This window comes from Nelusetta ayraudi, unplaced genomic scaffold, assembly GCF_046127955.1.
Source record: "Nelusetta ayraudi isolate G7.1 ecotype Tasmania unplaced genomic scaffold, CSIRO-AGI_Nayr_v1 ptg000061l, whole genome shotgun sequence".
Lineage (NCBI taxonomy): Eukaryota > Metazoa > Chordata > Actinopteri > Tetraodontiformes > Monacanthidae > Nelusetta > Nelusetta ayraudi.
Genome location: NW_027466111.1, coordinates 748,523 through 763,060, shown reverse-complemented (window position 1 = coordinate 763,060; position 14,538 = coordinate 748,523). Strand labels below are relative to the sequence as shown.

Sequence of the window (14,538 nt, the reverse complement as noted above, 5' to 3'; positions counted from 1 at the left end):
AGCTGGAGAAGAAAATAGGTACCACCACCATTATTACTTGTAATTGTATTCTGTGGATGAAACACACAACAAAGTATCGGTGAAGAATTTGCTGATCTTTTTCACAGATTCTAATAAACAAATCAAACGGATTAAAAATCTAACTTAACATCGCAGGTCAAACACAAAACCTGTTGCAGACTTCTTGTCGTGTTTTTTACACAAAACAACAAAATCAACTCACCCCACTGTTCAGCTTCCAGGTTAATGTCCATTTCCTTTTCCTGAACAGTGTCTTCCCGACAACCCTCCTCTGCCAGGCTCCAAAATGAATTTTCTATTCATTTTCAACTTCTAAACTTGCTGTCAGATGTCACTCTGTACAAATCATCTTTCCCTTTCCGACACAGACAGCTGGTGCACCAGTGAGACAGCGACCTTAAAATAAACTCATAACTGAAAGCGATGCTATTTTTGGCTCCTCCAGTCCAGGACGCTTGGCTTGCTGCAGATTCTCGAAGAAACAACTCCCTACTTTGGAGTTGTAGTTGACTCTTTGACTCAGACTTGTGGAGTGAATCCTTTGGGACAGTTCCACCTATGATGGTCATCAGCTCACTGGTGGTTCTTCTCTCCTTGCTGTGTGGCGCGGCACCGAGTAAGTTTTCTGTCTAATAATAGGACTGTATTGGCTGGTCAAACCTGCATGTTACCAGTGCTTTATTTTATTTATTCCAAGCAATGAATTCACTGAAACTATAACTTTAATATTGTGATTTTATAGATCACATACTTAAAAAAGCAGCAATAGATTTGTTTTTTAAATAAAGTATAGCCTCCAAAATAATTGGATCTCCAGTGTGATTTCTATTGCTACCTTGACATGTGGAAAAGTTAGGGACGTAAGGGTTTCAAATGTATGCAGTTTAAAAAAAAATCCCAAAACATGGAGTTGAATTGTTTTTATATTTTTTATCGTCACTTTTATCGTTATAAATGCAATAAATGCCAGAAATTATTGTGATAAAACTATTAGTCCATATCGCCCATCCCTAGCCGTGAGTCTCTAATGTTTATAATTGTGAGCTCACTTCTTTAACACCTGGGCAGGGTGTGTGTGTGTGTCACTGTGGGGTGACACACACACACGCTCGGGTGACGCTCGGGTGAGCGTCGGAGGTCATTGTGATAAAGAATAAAGTAAATAAATTTTGGCATGCGCGTCAACAATTACTCCTTCGTTGAAACCACCGCGGCTTATTTATTTATCGATTGCCAGTTAGCCGCAATACGTGCTTTTATTTTGTAAAAGTGTGTTGCTGGCTGCTGCGGAACCAGAAAAGAAAAGACTTTGTTCATATGGTAGAACATTAAAATAAAAGTGCACTACCCACTTCTTTTAAATTCATTATTGGATTTTGGGTATATATTGTGATTAATCATGATTAATCAGGGAATTGCGATTGATGCGATTAATTTCGATTAAAATTTTAATCGTTGCCCAGCCCTAATATTTGTTTATATACATATATATATATATATATATATATATATATATATATATATATATATATATATATATATATATATATATAACCAAATGGTTTCCATGACTCACCAGATCCTTCTCTGTTTCACAGTCGAAGATGACATCAAAATTTTGGCCCACACTCCCATCTCAGTGTATGTGGGACACTCCACCACGCTACCGTGCTGGCTCAGTCCACCACGAAGCACCAAGACTTTGGACATCCAGTGGCACCATAGTGTTCAACCTGATTCTCCAATCTTGGGGTACCAGGACAATAAAATAGTCCATGCAGCTGAGAACACAACATTTCAAGGCAGAGTGTCATTTGGCACCAAGGATGCAGAATCAGCTGGACTGGCATCAGGTGACGTGAGCCTCCGACTGCTCAACGTCACTCTGAGGGATGCAGGAGAATACACATGCCATGTGAGCGGCGACCAAGACTACGATTTAGTATCAGTCTCCCTCGCTGTATTGAGTAAGTATCATGAGTTTAAATCAATGATCTCACTACTGTGAGTGTCTGCTCACCTTCCTCCTTCTCAACCCCTGCTACCAGAAATTGGAGGTCCTGTGCGTCTGTCAGCGGTGTGGACAGAAAGTAACACCGTGAATGTCAGTTGTGAGTCTGGAGGCTGGTACCCAGAACCCAGGCTGCAGTGGAGGGACTCAAGGGGAAACCTTCTGACCCCAGAAACACCCCTGAAACACAGCAGAGACTCCTCAGGTCTGGTGTCAGTCCACAGCTGGCTTCTGGTCTCCAGCTCCTCAGAGGTCTCCTGCTCAGTGGGTGTGGACGGTGGAGAGGTGAAGGAGGCCAGCGTGAACCTGGTTGGTCCGGTTCTACCTGGTGAACACTGGGCAGGTCTGTGTGAATGAATGTGTGAACATTTGCATGTTTCACGAGTGAAAATGTAAACTTTCCTTTAATAGGAGAAAATAAGCAAATCTATGCATTTTGCCACCAAAGGTGATAATTCTCTTCTTCAGTCCTATCAGTGGCTGGCTGGGTGGCCTTCACTCTGCTGCTCAGTGCAGTGTTGGTTGCACTTGGAGTCCTGTGGATCAAAAAGAGAGGTAATGGGGCGCACAACGGTTCAAACCTCCTGTTCACATTGGTTTGTCATCCAATTTTACAAATGCACGCTAGAGTAAAAAAATCAAATGACAGAGAAATTCTGTCTGAAACCAATAATTACCTCACATTATCACAATGTATGGATATGCACGTCAAGTGAGTCTCTGACCTGTTTCTCTCAAGACTGATGATTTGTCTGAACCGTTACTGAACGCCCCATAATGAACGAGACAATGATAATGGAACCCGTGTGTCATAATCTTCCTAAGTGACAGAAAGTTAGAGAAGTCAGATTTTTCTCACACTGAGGTGACCAAACCATCATTCAGAATCTCCTTTTACCTTTCAGGGGAGAAATGTAGCACTGCACCAGAGGGGACGCAGGACGGCAGCAGTCGTGGTAAAGGAACGCCAGAACCTCCTGGACAAATATCAGTGCAATGCAGTGTTACAGATCTGGCAACTACACAGTTGTGTATTGGTAAGCACCCCCATTTTTTGTCAATAATTACGATACAGTCATTGACTCATTTTAGTCATCAGGTATTCATTGTAGCGAGCCCATCAGCATTTCCAATCAGTTCAAAAGTACTGATCACGTCAGTGTCGCCAGTTGCCAGTGTTGGATGGTTTTCACTGGGATGAGAACTTTTGGAAGGTCAGAAATAACGAGGCAGGTTTTCTAGAACTGAGGTTGGAAGAGAGTTCCAGAAGCATTGAGACAGGATGTGTTGTGTATTTCTCTTCAGTCAATCCCAAGCTGACAACAGAGAGTGGATATAATCCCGTCACAAGATCAGAAAGATTTCAGATAGAAGGAGATGGAAGGGCAGTTGTTAAACTTTAATTATAGCCTTGACTTTAGCTTTACGACCTTGAGAAAATCCTTCAATGTTAAGGTCCTTACACACCGGGGAAAAGGCGAAGCGACGCCAATATGCGTCTGCAATTCGCTAAGCGACTGAAGTTTGGGGCTCTTTTACTGCGCCGAAGGAGAAACAATGGAGTGGACAACATCCTGAAGTGATGATGTCCTGGTGACGGTTGAATCGAAAAAGAAAAACAATACAAGTACTTGGGTTCCCCTAATGTTGTTCTTGCAGAGGTGTTGCAGCCGTTAAATTAATGACGTTCGCAGGCCGACTACCTGAGTTTATAGAGGACATGAGTTTTGTGCTTATTGTATTGCTAAAATGATTATACTATATTATTATTATTTGTTTGTTGTGTCTTGAGAGGGCGTGTTGTGTGCGTCAGGTGGATCTATAGGTCAGCTGGATCTGTAGGTCAGGTGGATCTATAGGTCAAGGTCAGGTGGATCTATAGGTCAGCTGGATCTGTAGGTCGGGTGGATCTATAGGTCAAGGTCAGGTAGATCTATAGGTCAAGGTCAGGTGGATCTATAGGTCAGGTGACTACGTGTCGTTGCAGGTGGAAGATAAAGAAGAAGCGGCGGTAATAAAGCATTTTTTGACCACGTTATTTAAGTTCCTGTTGCCATAAAATATTTTTTTCCTTTTCCTTTGGATGTTTTTATCATTTAGAAAGCTTTTCAGAACAGATTTAAACCAAAGAATAAAAGATTTGATTTTTTTTTTTGGTGATCGAGAAGTTTTGTTGTACGAGCGTAAAACAAACCACCGCTTTCTACACTACAGCTTAAAAAAAAAAAGAAAAAAAAGACATAAGAGCAGATGGGTGAGTTCAACACGACCGTCCAGGAGGTTAAATTTGACCCATTGAAATGTGGCCAGTACTTCAGAAGGTCCGTCGTTTGCAGAGGCAGAGAGCGTTGCCGACGTGTTGATGTGACGTCATCGACCATCCAACATCGTTTTTGATTGGTTAGGATAAGGAGTCATCATGGGGAAAATACAAGATTTTATTGAGTATCCAAAATGACTTCAGTAATGTCCTCAACCCTTTAAGTGACATCATTTTTTATCTCACCTGACTGACTGCTCTCATTCCTCCCATTGTTGTTTCCAACAGAAAATATCACATTTGTCACGATGAACAACGACTATGTAAAAATCGATCCAAAAGTCAAGACAGCAAAGACATGGAGTAAGGGAAGAAACCTTACAGCAGTGACCTGTCAAACAGCCCTCACTGGAACACCTGGTTTCTCCTCTGGACGTCACTACTGGGAGGTTTCTATGAAAAATCATGTGGGTGAAGTGAAAGAGTCCTGGTGGTTGGGTGTTACCCGCAATATAGTCGTTCCCCAGTGGGATGATTTAGATCCAAGTGGTTCAAATGGTTTCTGGTTCCTGTCCTCTTCCGCTGAGTGCCTTCGCTTTAACACAGAACCAGTGAAGGTCCTTCCTGTCCTAACCAGACCACAGACAGTTGGTGTGTATTTGGATTGTGGCACTGGAGAACTTTCTTTCTATGATGTGGAAGAGAAAAGTCTCATTGGTAGTTTAACTGTAGACGATGGAGGTAAACTGTATCCACTTTTCAATGCAGGATTATATGACCAATTACCAATTCAATTAAATGCTAATGAGACAACATAATGAAGCTGTCACACCACCACTGAATCCTCCACCTAACCACACATCATCAGCCAAGTCCTCAACCTGCGGCTCCCACCTGTGACCAGCTTCTCCACCAGTCCACACATTGACCACCAGACTGACCCTCCAGTAGAAGACCACTCCTTCATCCCTGATGTTGCCATGGTTGCCTCCGTCACCTGTTTCCTACTACGACCTGAGAGTGCCTTTGTTTCCACCTTGCCTGTGACTGCCGGGTACCTCCCACCTTGGCCTCTCTTCAGGAGCACTTCAGTGTCTTGGTGCTGCTCTGGTTACTCCACCCCCCTCCATTGCAAGCCTGTCCTTGTTGTCATGTGTTTTCTGTGCTGATAGATTCAAGCTGCAGCCGGTTGAGCAGAATTTTACTTCACAGTAGAATTTTAGAAGTGCTATGAAATTGTTTCACGTCTTGTTTTAAGTGTTATTCTACATCCGTCATAAATTCATCAAAATTGGAAAATGTGGTGTTGAGATTTATTTATTTGTTGTGGACTTCTTTCCAACTTTATCTGAGACAGATCATCTAGATTTCAAGTACAGGACAGTGCATATTTAGGATGGACTATTGTTCATTTTAGCCCTAACTTGTCTCTCCTCTTTTTACAGTGTACCAATGTTTGGGGCAAATCTACGTTAGTAGTAGTAGCCACGTTAGTAACCTGAGCCATGTGCAGAGAGAGAGAGAGAGAGAGAGAGAGAGAGAGAGAGAGAGAGAGAGAGAGAGAGAGAGAGAGAGAGAGAGAGAGAGAGAGAGAGAGAGAGAGAGAGAGAGAGAGAGAGAGAGAGAGAGAGAGAGAGAGAGGGGGGGGGGGGGAGGGGGGGAGATTAAGAGAGAGAGAGAGCTGTGCCATCGCCCCTTCTATTGTCCTTGTCTTGATGGGTTTGCAGTGGTATTTGTTAACTTTCTCAATGTAGTGTTTAGCTTAACTTATGTTGCAATGTTTTGTTCTTTTATTCTGTCAGACGGTTTGGTTTCGTCCCTCCTTCTCAGTGGACCATTTTTAATTCAGGGGTTGGACCTTCAGTTGTTGGAGTTCCACCATGAGTAGAAATATAACAAGGACCGTGACATCGTCCCATATGGGGCCTTGGAACTCCATGACAACAAGGCAAACTTTTACAAAACAAACTGGCAAGTGGCTGCGTGGCGAGCTCGACAATGGCTTTCAATCACTGACCAATACTTTGCGCCTACTGTGACAAATGACATGTTGTACTATTCAGAAAAATGTTCATTAAGCTAAACACGCTAAATCTAATTGTGTGCGCTGTTTTGAACGTTTCACAAAAACAATTCTCACTGGAGTGTGTTTTTTTTTTTGGTACATAAATCTGTGTGTCCAAACCTTGAGTAAATAAGGCCCTGTGTTGTGGTATGGTGCAGCCGGGGCCCCACCCTGCAGCCGGGGCCCCGCCCTGCAGCCAGGCCCGGGTTTGGAACTCGCATGTTGGCGTGTTTAAATGGATTAGCCAGAGTTATAAGAAAGGCTTTTTAAGTATCAAGAGTGCCTCAGCTCTCCTCCTACAAACAGCTAAAGGGTTCATTTAAATCCATTTGGCATTTGACTGAAATCTTGACAACATGAACTCATCACACACCCACAATGTGAAACCCGGATGTGTGTAGTGACAAATATTTGTCATTGTTGTCTCTCAAATCTCTTTTCTGTTCACACAATGCTCTGTCCATATCCAACGTGTCTCCTTTTGGCACCACAACTTTGGAAAGGGAAGCAAATCCAGTAACGTAAACGTTTCTATACTAGCCGTCAGGTGGCTGATTCCATAAACACACCACTTCCACAGATGAGCTTCTGCTCAACGACTGGCAGGCCTCTCTGCACATTGGTGGCAGTGCAGGCGTGGACAGAGGCCGGCACAGAGAGCGGCTCAGGCGAGGCTCTGTCGTCAAGCTCTTCATTGTGTTGTCTATTGATGGATCATTTATGTATTCATCATTCATTTCTGAGATGCTTTCCCAAAACGTTGAGTAGATGGAAAAGCTCAGGCAGGAAGTCGCTCCATTTTCACAATAAGATGCGGCTCACAATGAAGCCCAAAGCCCGCACGTTAGTCACCTGGGTGGCGTGCCAGCAGGCAGGTGACCTCCCAGCTGAGCGCCAAGAACCTCCTGAAAGACCGGAAGAGAGACAAATAGGAAGAGAGAAAAACATCTGTTTTAACAATAAGAGCTGCAGCACTCACTGCTGCCCTCTGCTGCCCTGCAGCCCTCACTGCTCACATTCAGAGGAGCCAAAAACACATTTTTTTTAGGAAAAACCGAACAAATGTAACAAGCCAGCCAGAAAAGTGACAAATGATCGCACTATGAGGCAATTCTCGCGGTATCTCGTGAACGGGGTCCACACGCGCACACACACACACACACACACACACACACACGGTCGCGCCGCTACGTCGGCAGAGTGACCCCTGTTTTACACCAGAAGCGTTTGCAGTAAAACGCGAGCCGCTGGAAAAGAACGCCAGAATTTATTCTTTGACGCTCGCCGCGTCCCTCCTGCGTCATCCGTAGCAGGTGGGATCGTTCAGACAGGAAGTCAATGGTGTAAAAACACGGTGGATCCGGTTGATTTTCATCATAACATACAATGTGCTGTATTTTGTATTTATATGTGCTGTACTTTACTGTGAAACATCAGCGTGACGCATCGGCTTCAACGCTGTTTGAATCTCAAACTATGATGAACAAAATGCATCTCTACTTTAAATACCTGCATTTTGTTTGATGCCAGCAGTTCGTTTTATTATTATTTTTCTTTTCTTTTTTTTTTACACACGTCGATACTTGGAGACACTGTCCCAACAGTGTCTCCAAGTATCGATGTTTTGTTTCATTGTTGTTTTCTTTAAAAACACATGGACTTTGCGCTGTGAAAGTGAAAGTAAAAAAATCTCCCCTCCGCCATTTTGCCAGTCGTCAGTGTTAGTCTGGCGCGCGAGCAGGGATCCCTGGGTGTGATTCTCTGGGTCTGCTTCCAGCAATGATTGTGAACTGCTTCGTGGCGGCTCTTCTGCTCTCGCTGTGCGGCGCAGCCCCGCGTAAGTTCCCGCTCGCTCCCCCTCACTATCTCTTGGGTGTGGGTGTTTTCTCGCGCGCATGGAATCCGCAAATTGTTTTCAAATCCCGCCGAGTCGTTCGCATTAAAGCGCAGGAGAAGCAGAGAAAACCTCAAAACCCCACCACTCCTTGTATTGCAATGTCTATAAATAGATATGAGCCATTTGCTTCAGTGTAACTTGCAACACGTGCCTTAGAAACGGACACTTGCACGCGCTTAAAACCTCTGAATGGATGAATACGACTCGGGGAGGGGGGGGGAGGAAAGAGCAGTTTTGAGTCAAGGTGTCCTCGGTTTACTTTTGAACAACGAGTGTCCGCTGCTGTCACCTGGGGAAAACTGCGTCATTTCCTGGTGGCGACCACATGGTGGCAGCATGACTCATAGAGGAGTGGCAGTAAGTACAGCACGACCCAGAACAGTAGAATATCCTGAAGAGGTTGCAGTATTTCTGCAATTCAACTTCAAGGGTGAATGGGACATATTATATAAAGGAATAATATGCAAATCAATATATTTCAAGTTTTTATTTCTTTGCGTTTTGCTGATCAGAAAAACCCTCAAATTTTATAATAAATTTCTGAGTTTGTATATATATATATATATATATATATATATATATATATATATATATATATATATATATGTATATATATATATATATATATATATATATATATATATATATATATATATGTATGTATATATATATATATATACATATACATACATATATATATATATATATGTATGTATATGTATATATATATATATATATATATATATATATATATATATATATATACGTACATATATATATATATATATATATATATATATATATGTATATATATATATATATACATATACATACATATATATATATATATATATGTATGTATATGTATATATATATATATACATATATATATATATATATATATATATATATATATATGTATATATATATATATGTATGTATATGTATATATATATACATATACATACATATATATATATATACATATACATACATACATATATATATATGTATATATATATATATGTATGTATGTATGTATATGTATATATATATATATATGTATGTATGTATATGTATATATATATATACATATACATACATATATATATATATATATATATATATATATATATATATATATATATACATATATATGTATGTATATATATATATATATATATATATATATATATATATATATATATATATATATATGTAGACCACCACTTAGCTCCGCCCCTGCTGCTGGACTAAATCTGCTGTCTCTAAACCATTATCTTTGACACTGTAGACCACTGATGGAAGTGTATGTCGAGTTACTGTGCACACAACCGGCCTCTTATTGCCCTTCCACAGTTGGAGATGGCCTGGAGGTTTTGGCGGACGACTCCGTCTCTGTGTTCGCCGGACACTCAGCCACGTTGCCCTGCTGGCTCAATCCACCGCAAAGCGCCGTGGCTTTCGAGGTCCAGTGGTACCGCACTGATCCCGGAGACTCGTCAGTGATGGTGTACAAAGACAACAAAATCCAGTATGACGCTCGGAACACAACATTTGATGGCAGAGTGTCGTTTGGCAAGAAGGAGGCAGCGTCGGGGGGCCTGGCTTCAGGCGACGTGAGCCTGAAGCTGCTGAACGTCACCCTGGGGGACGCTGGCATGTACACTTGTTATGTGAGCGGCGACCAGGACTATGACAAAGCAACTGTCACCCTCACTGTATCCAGTAAGTACACAAAGACAAATAGCCGCGCTCCCTAAAGTCAAGTGTCTGCTCACCTTCCTCTTTCTCCACCCCTGCTACCAGAAACTGGAGGTCCTGTGCGTCTGTCAGCGGTGTGGACACAAAGTAACACAGTGAATGTCAGTTGTGAGGCTGGAGGCTGGTACCCAGAACCCAGGCTGCAGTGGAGGGACTCAAGGGGAAACCTTCTGACCACAGAAACACCCCTGAAACACAGCAGAGACTCCTCAGGTCTGGTGTCAGTCCACAGCTGGCTTCTGGTCTCCAGCTCCTCAGAGGTCTCCTGCTCAGTGGGTGTGGACGGTGGAGAGGTGAAGGAGGCCAGCGTGAACCTGGTTGGTCCGGTTCTACCTGGTGGGAAAAAAGCAGGTGTGTATTTTGATGTGCAAATCTCTGTGCATTACCAGCAAACACAGTCAAGGTGAAGAAGACTCTTCCTCTCTTCAGAGTCTTTGTCAGGTTCAGGACTATCAGTAGCTGGTTGGGTGGCCTTCGCTCTGCTGCTCATTGCTGTATTGGCTGCACTTGGAGTCCTGTGGTTCAAGAGGGGAGGTAATCATTGTTTGGTATTGTCACTTTCTGTCCAGACTGGTTTGCCAGTAGTTTGTGTCTGAAAGCAATCATTTGAAAATGGCTTCTGATGTTTCAGCCGTGCGTAAAAGGAAATCGGAAGAGGAGAAACCCAGTGAAGGTGAGGCCCAAGACTCATATGTTGCTAGAATGCAACCGTGACAGAATTCACTGTTAGAAATATTGTCATCAGTGAGTGTTGACAGATCATCATCTCTTTTCCTGTTGTTTTTATTCTCAGAGGCTGCAATACCTTTATTGGCAGGTTAGTGCTCCCCCTTCTGTTATAATCATGTAATTACATACAATGCTTTGGTTGACGTATCCCTTTTTTCGTAACACAGTGTGGTAAGCATCTTGATTTTTGTATTATTATTTTCTATCGTACTCAGTGTCTGCACTGAGATGCAGTTCTCTTTTTGTCAATGCTTTTTGTTGTTGTGTCCCCTTTTGTAGTAAAACCAACTGATCATAAGGACACAAAGAAGTCATTTGGTAAGAACCTCATGTTTTTAATTTATTTGTATATTTTATTATTTTGATTTTATAATATTTTATTATTAATTTATATGTCTTTATAGGTCTGCGTTGAGATGCTGCTCTCTTTTTGTCTTGCGGACGGTTCAAATCATTTTGCCCCAGATATTGTTTTCATGAATCAGGAATCTTGGGATTTTACTGTTGTTGCGATTCCAACTTACTGATCGACATCTGAAAAAATGGCTTTTTAAATTGTCATAGATTTGATTTTGAAAGAAAAATGGACAAAGTTAATTTTCATCAACGTCATGTCAGAATTCTGAACAATTTTCATTGTTTTAGAAACACAGAGTTTTCATTTTAACTTTTGAATCTTATTATTATCCCATCTAAACTTTGATTTTACTTTCTAACAGTGAACATCACATTTGCCAATACTGGAAACCAATATCTCACAGTCACTGGAGACGGCCGTACCATGAGAGACTCTAAGAAGGCTCAAGAGTCTTTGACTGAGGTGACCTGTCTCACAGCCACCACTGGTACCACTGCCACCACTGGTACCACTGCCACCACGGGTACCACTGCCACCACTGCCACCACTGGTACCGCTGGCTTCTCCTCTGGACAACACTACTGGGAGGTTTCTATGAAACCTACAGTTACAGAAGTTAAAAGATCTTGGTGGTTGGGGGTCACTCATGCTAAGAACATCCCTCTTCAGTCTGACGCTGCTCCCACTGCATCCAATGGTTTCTGGTTCCTGTCCTCTTCCTCTGACCGCTTTCAGTTCAACACAGAACCAAAGGTGATGCTTCCTGTCACATCCAGACCAAAGACAGTTGGTGTGTATTTGGATTGTGACACTGGAGAACTTTCCTTCTATCATGTGGAAGAGAAAAGTCTCATTGGTAGTTTAACTGTAGACGATGGAGGTGAACTGTATCCACTTTTCAATGCAGGATTAGGAGACCAATCACCCATGAAGCTAATACATGAGGAACCAGACATGAACAACAGTGGAGTTTAGAGGAGCAGCACAGGAGCCTAACTGTAGAGTTCAACTGCATCCACTTTTGAATACAGGATCATATTACAGTGTACCAATGAAATGACACAACATGAGACGAGACAAACATTGACTAAACAGAATGAGGACGTCACACCTGCTCCACCACTGAAGCCTGATCCTCTACACACCAGACCCCACTGCTCAGTCTAGGAACTCGTTCTCACTTCCTGTTGCTACCAGCTGGTTTTCCTCCAGCTGCAGTGCGAGAGCATCACTCACAGCATTCTGCTAGCAGTGATTGAAAAACAAACAGTACCTGAGCCTCTCGCTTCAATAGAACTTCTTTCCCTTTTGGCTGCTGGCCACAGCCAATCATCTGCCTTCATCTGGCCCCGCCCTCTGCTGACTTCTCTCCCAGACCAGCTATCTTCTCTTCCTCTTCCGCTGCGTTCTTCAATCTCTCCGGTCTCCTTCTGCCTCGCCATCCTTCTGCCCATGCAACAACAATAATAATAAATATACAAACTGTGTATATCACACTCAAGGAGGTTTCTTTTCTAAGTGTGTTGTTTTAACCTTCATAATCAGAGATGCAAATACCATATAATACTATACTATATATTTGGCTTTGCATTTAATTTGTGTTTGTCTATATTTGTACAAATGCACTCCGTTATTGTTTGAATCTGATGTGCGACATCCGCACTCCTGGGTCTGCTTCTAGATTGATGCTTTTGTCAATTGATTAGAAACAAAACAGGCAGTTGTGGGAATTTTCATTCATTAAATGGAATTTCTGTTTTTTTTTTAAATACCTGAATCCTTCAAATATTTTTTTCAATAAACACGAATGAAATGAGAATTCTAGATTTATTTGTCATTTGTGTTGTGTTTGTGCCGTTGCCGTCCACAATGCAAAACTCACTTTACAATCCTGTTTAGGAGAACACATCAAAATGTCACACACTGTAGGTACAGATCTTTACAGTACTTACAGTACTCACACTATAGAAATACTACTAAATGCTAAATCTTTGATCACAACTGTGTACTTTAAGATAACAAAGTATTTGCTTTGTCAATAAAACCACATGTCGTGTTTTTTTTCCCGATGCTCAATAAATCCAAGTCAGCGTGTGTTGATACACAACAGTCTGTGACGATGGTAGAGTGGGGGGTGGGGGGTGGGGGTAAGAACCATGAGAGGGTCATAGTCCAACACTTGGAAGAATACTTATGAAGTACTCTTTGGGAGTACAAGTTAATAGTCTACCTGTCAACACTGACTTTGTGTGCTAGCAGGCGGTGGCGGCGGCACTCTGCCTCCTGCCCTGCTTCCCCTGGACCTGGATGCACTTGTGGAAGTAGAACCTGATCCAGTGTCTATGATTACTCACCAGCAGGGGGCAGAGTTCCAGACAGCGCTGACAGTGGGCCTTGGTTGGCACAGGCAGCTCCATGAGGTTCCTCTTGAGGTGCGTCTCCACAGCGACACCCTCGGCCCAGCGCCACTACAGCACACTGCACTTCCCTGCAGGAGGCAGAGGAGGCGCTGTATGGCACAGCCGGGGCCAACCCTTAGACAAGGCTCTGTCTTTAAGCTGTTTATTTTGTTATCTATTCATGGATCATTTATGTACTCATTATTCATTTCTGAGTTATTTTCCTGTATAAATGTTAAAAACACACACACACACACACACACACACACACACACACACACACTCGCGCCGCTACGTCCGCAGAGTGAGACGATCACTCTTGCAGGAGGCAGAGGAGGCGCTGTTACAGTGAACGTGAGGAAATGTCTTGTGGAGGATTTTGTCACCTGGTGTTTGTGGAACACCTCCTCCTCCTCCTCCTCCTCCTCCTCCTCTCGTGCATTGGATACTGGCGGTCTCTTCTTCCACGAGGGTCGTCCTGGCTGGGGAGCGAACCCACAACCTCCCAGTCTCAGGGCAGACACTCCGCTCAGATGAAACACTTATACCTCCGTTAACAAACCAGAGATCGGAGCCTTCGTTTCACTCACGCTGCTTTGCGGTGACCTCCTCCCGCTGCTCCTCGCGCTCCCTGTGACGCTTGTACAGGAGGAGCAAGGACGGGCTGGAGTGGCGGAGGAGCCGCCAGGCCTCGGCGGTGGAGGTCGAGGACCAAACAGGAGACCGAGGAGAACAGCGCAGACATGTGGCGTCTGTGGGAACTGGGGGGAATTAAATTATTAAGCATTTTCCCAAGGAGTCCACTAGGGGGCGTGCTCCTAAAGTGGAAAAACTTGGGAGCACACCAACAAGGAATTAGTAAGCATCATGTTCCAATAGAGCAGCGTTGACTCACGTGATTCATGTTTGGCACCTGCGCTCCTTCACTTCAACAGAGTGAACTTTAGTTCTGGACCTGGGTTCAGTCTACACAGTTGCAGCGCTCTTATGCAACCAGTGGTGCCTCTGAAATAAATCACGTCTTTTATTTTGGA

General features: G+C 42.9%; 2 protein-coding genes across 2 annotated transcripts; both read left to right on the top strand.

The window, feature by feature from the left end:
- The first annotated feature begins 1,548 nt into the window (after positions 1–1,548).
- On the top strand, positions 1,549–5,432 carry LOC142897899 (butyrophilin subfamily 1 member A1-like). Its single transcript, XM_076040524.1, has 5 exons — positions 1,549–1,988; positions 2,070–2,375; positions 2,501–2,587; positions 2,938–3,069; positions 4,581–5,432. Exons 1-5 carry the CDS (start codon positions 1,580–1,582, stop codon positions 5,108–5,110), a joined length of 1,464 nt encoding a protein of 487 aa, XP_075896639.1. The 5' UTR covers positions 1,549–1,579; the 3' UTR covers positions 5,111–5,432.
- A 2,651-nt stretch (positions 5,433–8,083) lies between these two features.
- On the top strand, positions 8,084–12,931 carry LOC142897892 (butyrophilin subfamily 1 member A1-like). The gene is made up of 8 exons (XM_076040515.1): positions 8,084–8,194; positions 9,614–9,982; positions 10,064–10,369; positions 10,448–10,552; positions 10,650–10,691; positions 10,812–10,835; positions 11,027–11,065; positions 11,467–12,931. The coding sequence occupies exons 1-8, from the start codon at positions 8,137–8,139 to the stop codon at positions 12,078–12,080; spliced, it is 1,557 nt and encodes a 518-aa protein (XP_075896630.1). The 5' UTR covers positions 8,084–8,136; the 3' UTR covers positions 12,081–12,931.
- Positions 12,932–14,538: the final 1,607 nt, after the last annotated feature.

What these genes read in the sequence shown, in the direction of transcription:
- LOC142897899 (XM_076040524.1), top strand. Translation starts at nt 1,580, where the DNA reads ATGGTTTCCATGACTCACCAGATCCTTCTCTGTTTCACAGTCGAAGAT. An exon ending in ACCTGGTGAACACTGGGCAG is followed by an intron (nt 2,376 to 2,500) that starts GTCTGTGTGAAT and finishes TCTCTTCTTCAG; the next exon opens with TCCTATCAGTGGCTGGCTGG. An exon ending in CCTGTGGATCAAAAAGAGAG is followed by an intron (nt 2,588 to 2,937) that starts GTAATGGGGCGC and finishes TTTACCTTTCAG; the next exon opens with GGGAGAAATGTAGCACTGCA.
- LOC142897892 (XM_076040515.1), top strand. Translation starts at nt 8,137, where the DNA reads ATGATTGTGAACTGCTTCGTGGCGGCTCTTCTGCTCTCGCTGTGCGGC. An exon ending in TGTCACCCTCACTGTATCCA is followed by an intron (nt 9,983 to 10,063) that starts GTAAGTACACAA and finishes CCCTGCTACCAG; the next exon opens with AAACTGGAGGTCCTGTGCGT. An exon ending in CCTGTGGTTCAAGAGGGGAG is followed by an intron (nt 10,553 to 10,649) that starts GTAATCATTGTT and finishes CTGATGTTTCAG; the next exon opens with CCGTGCGTAAAAGGAAATCG.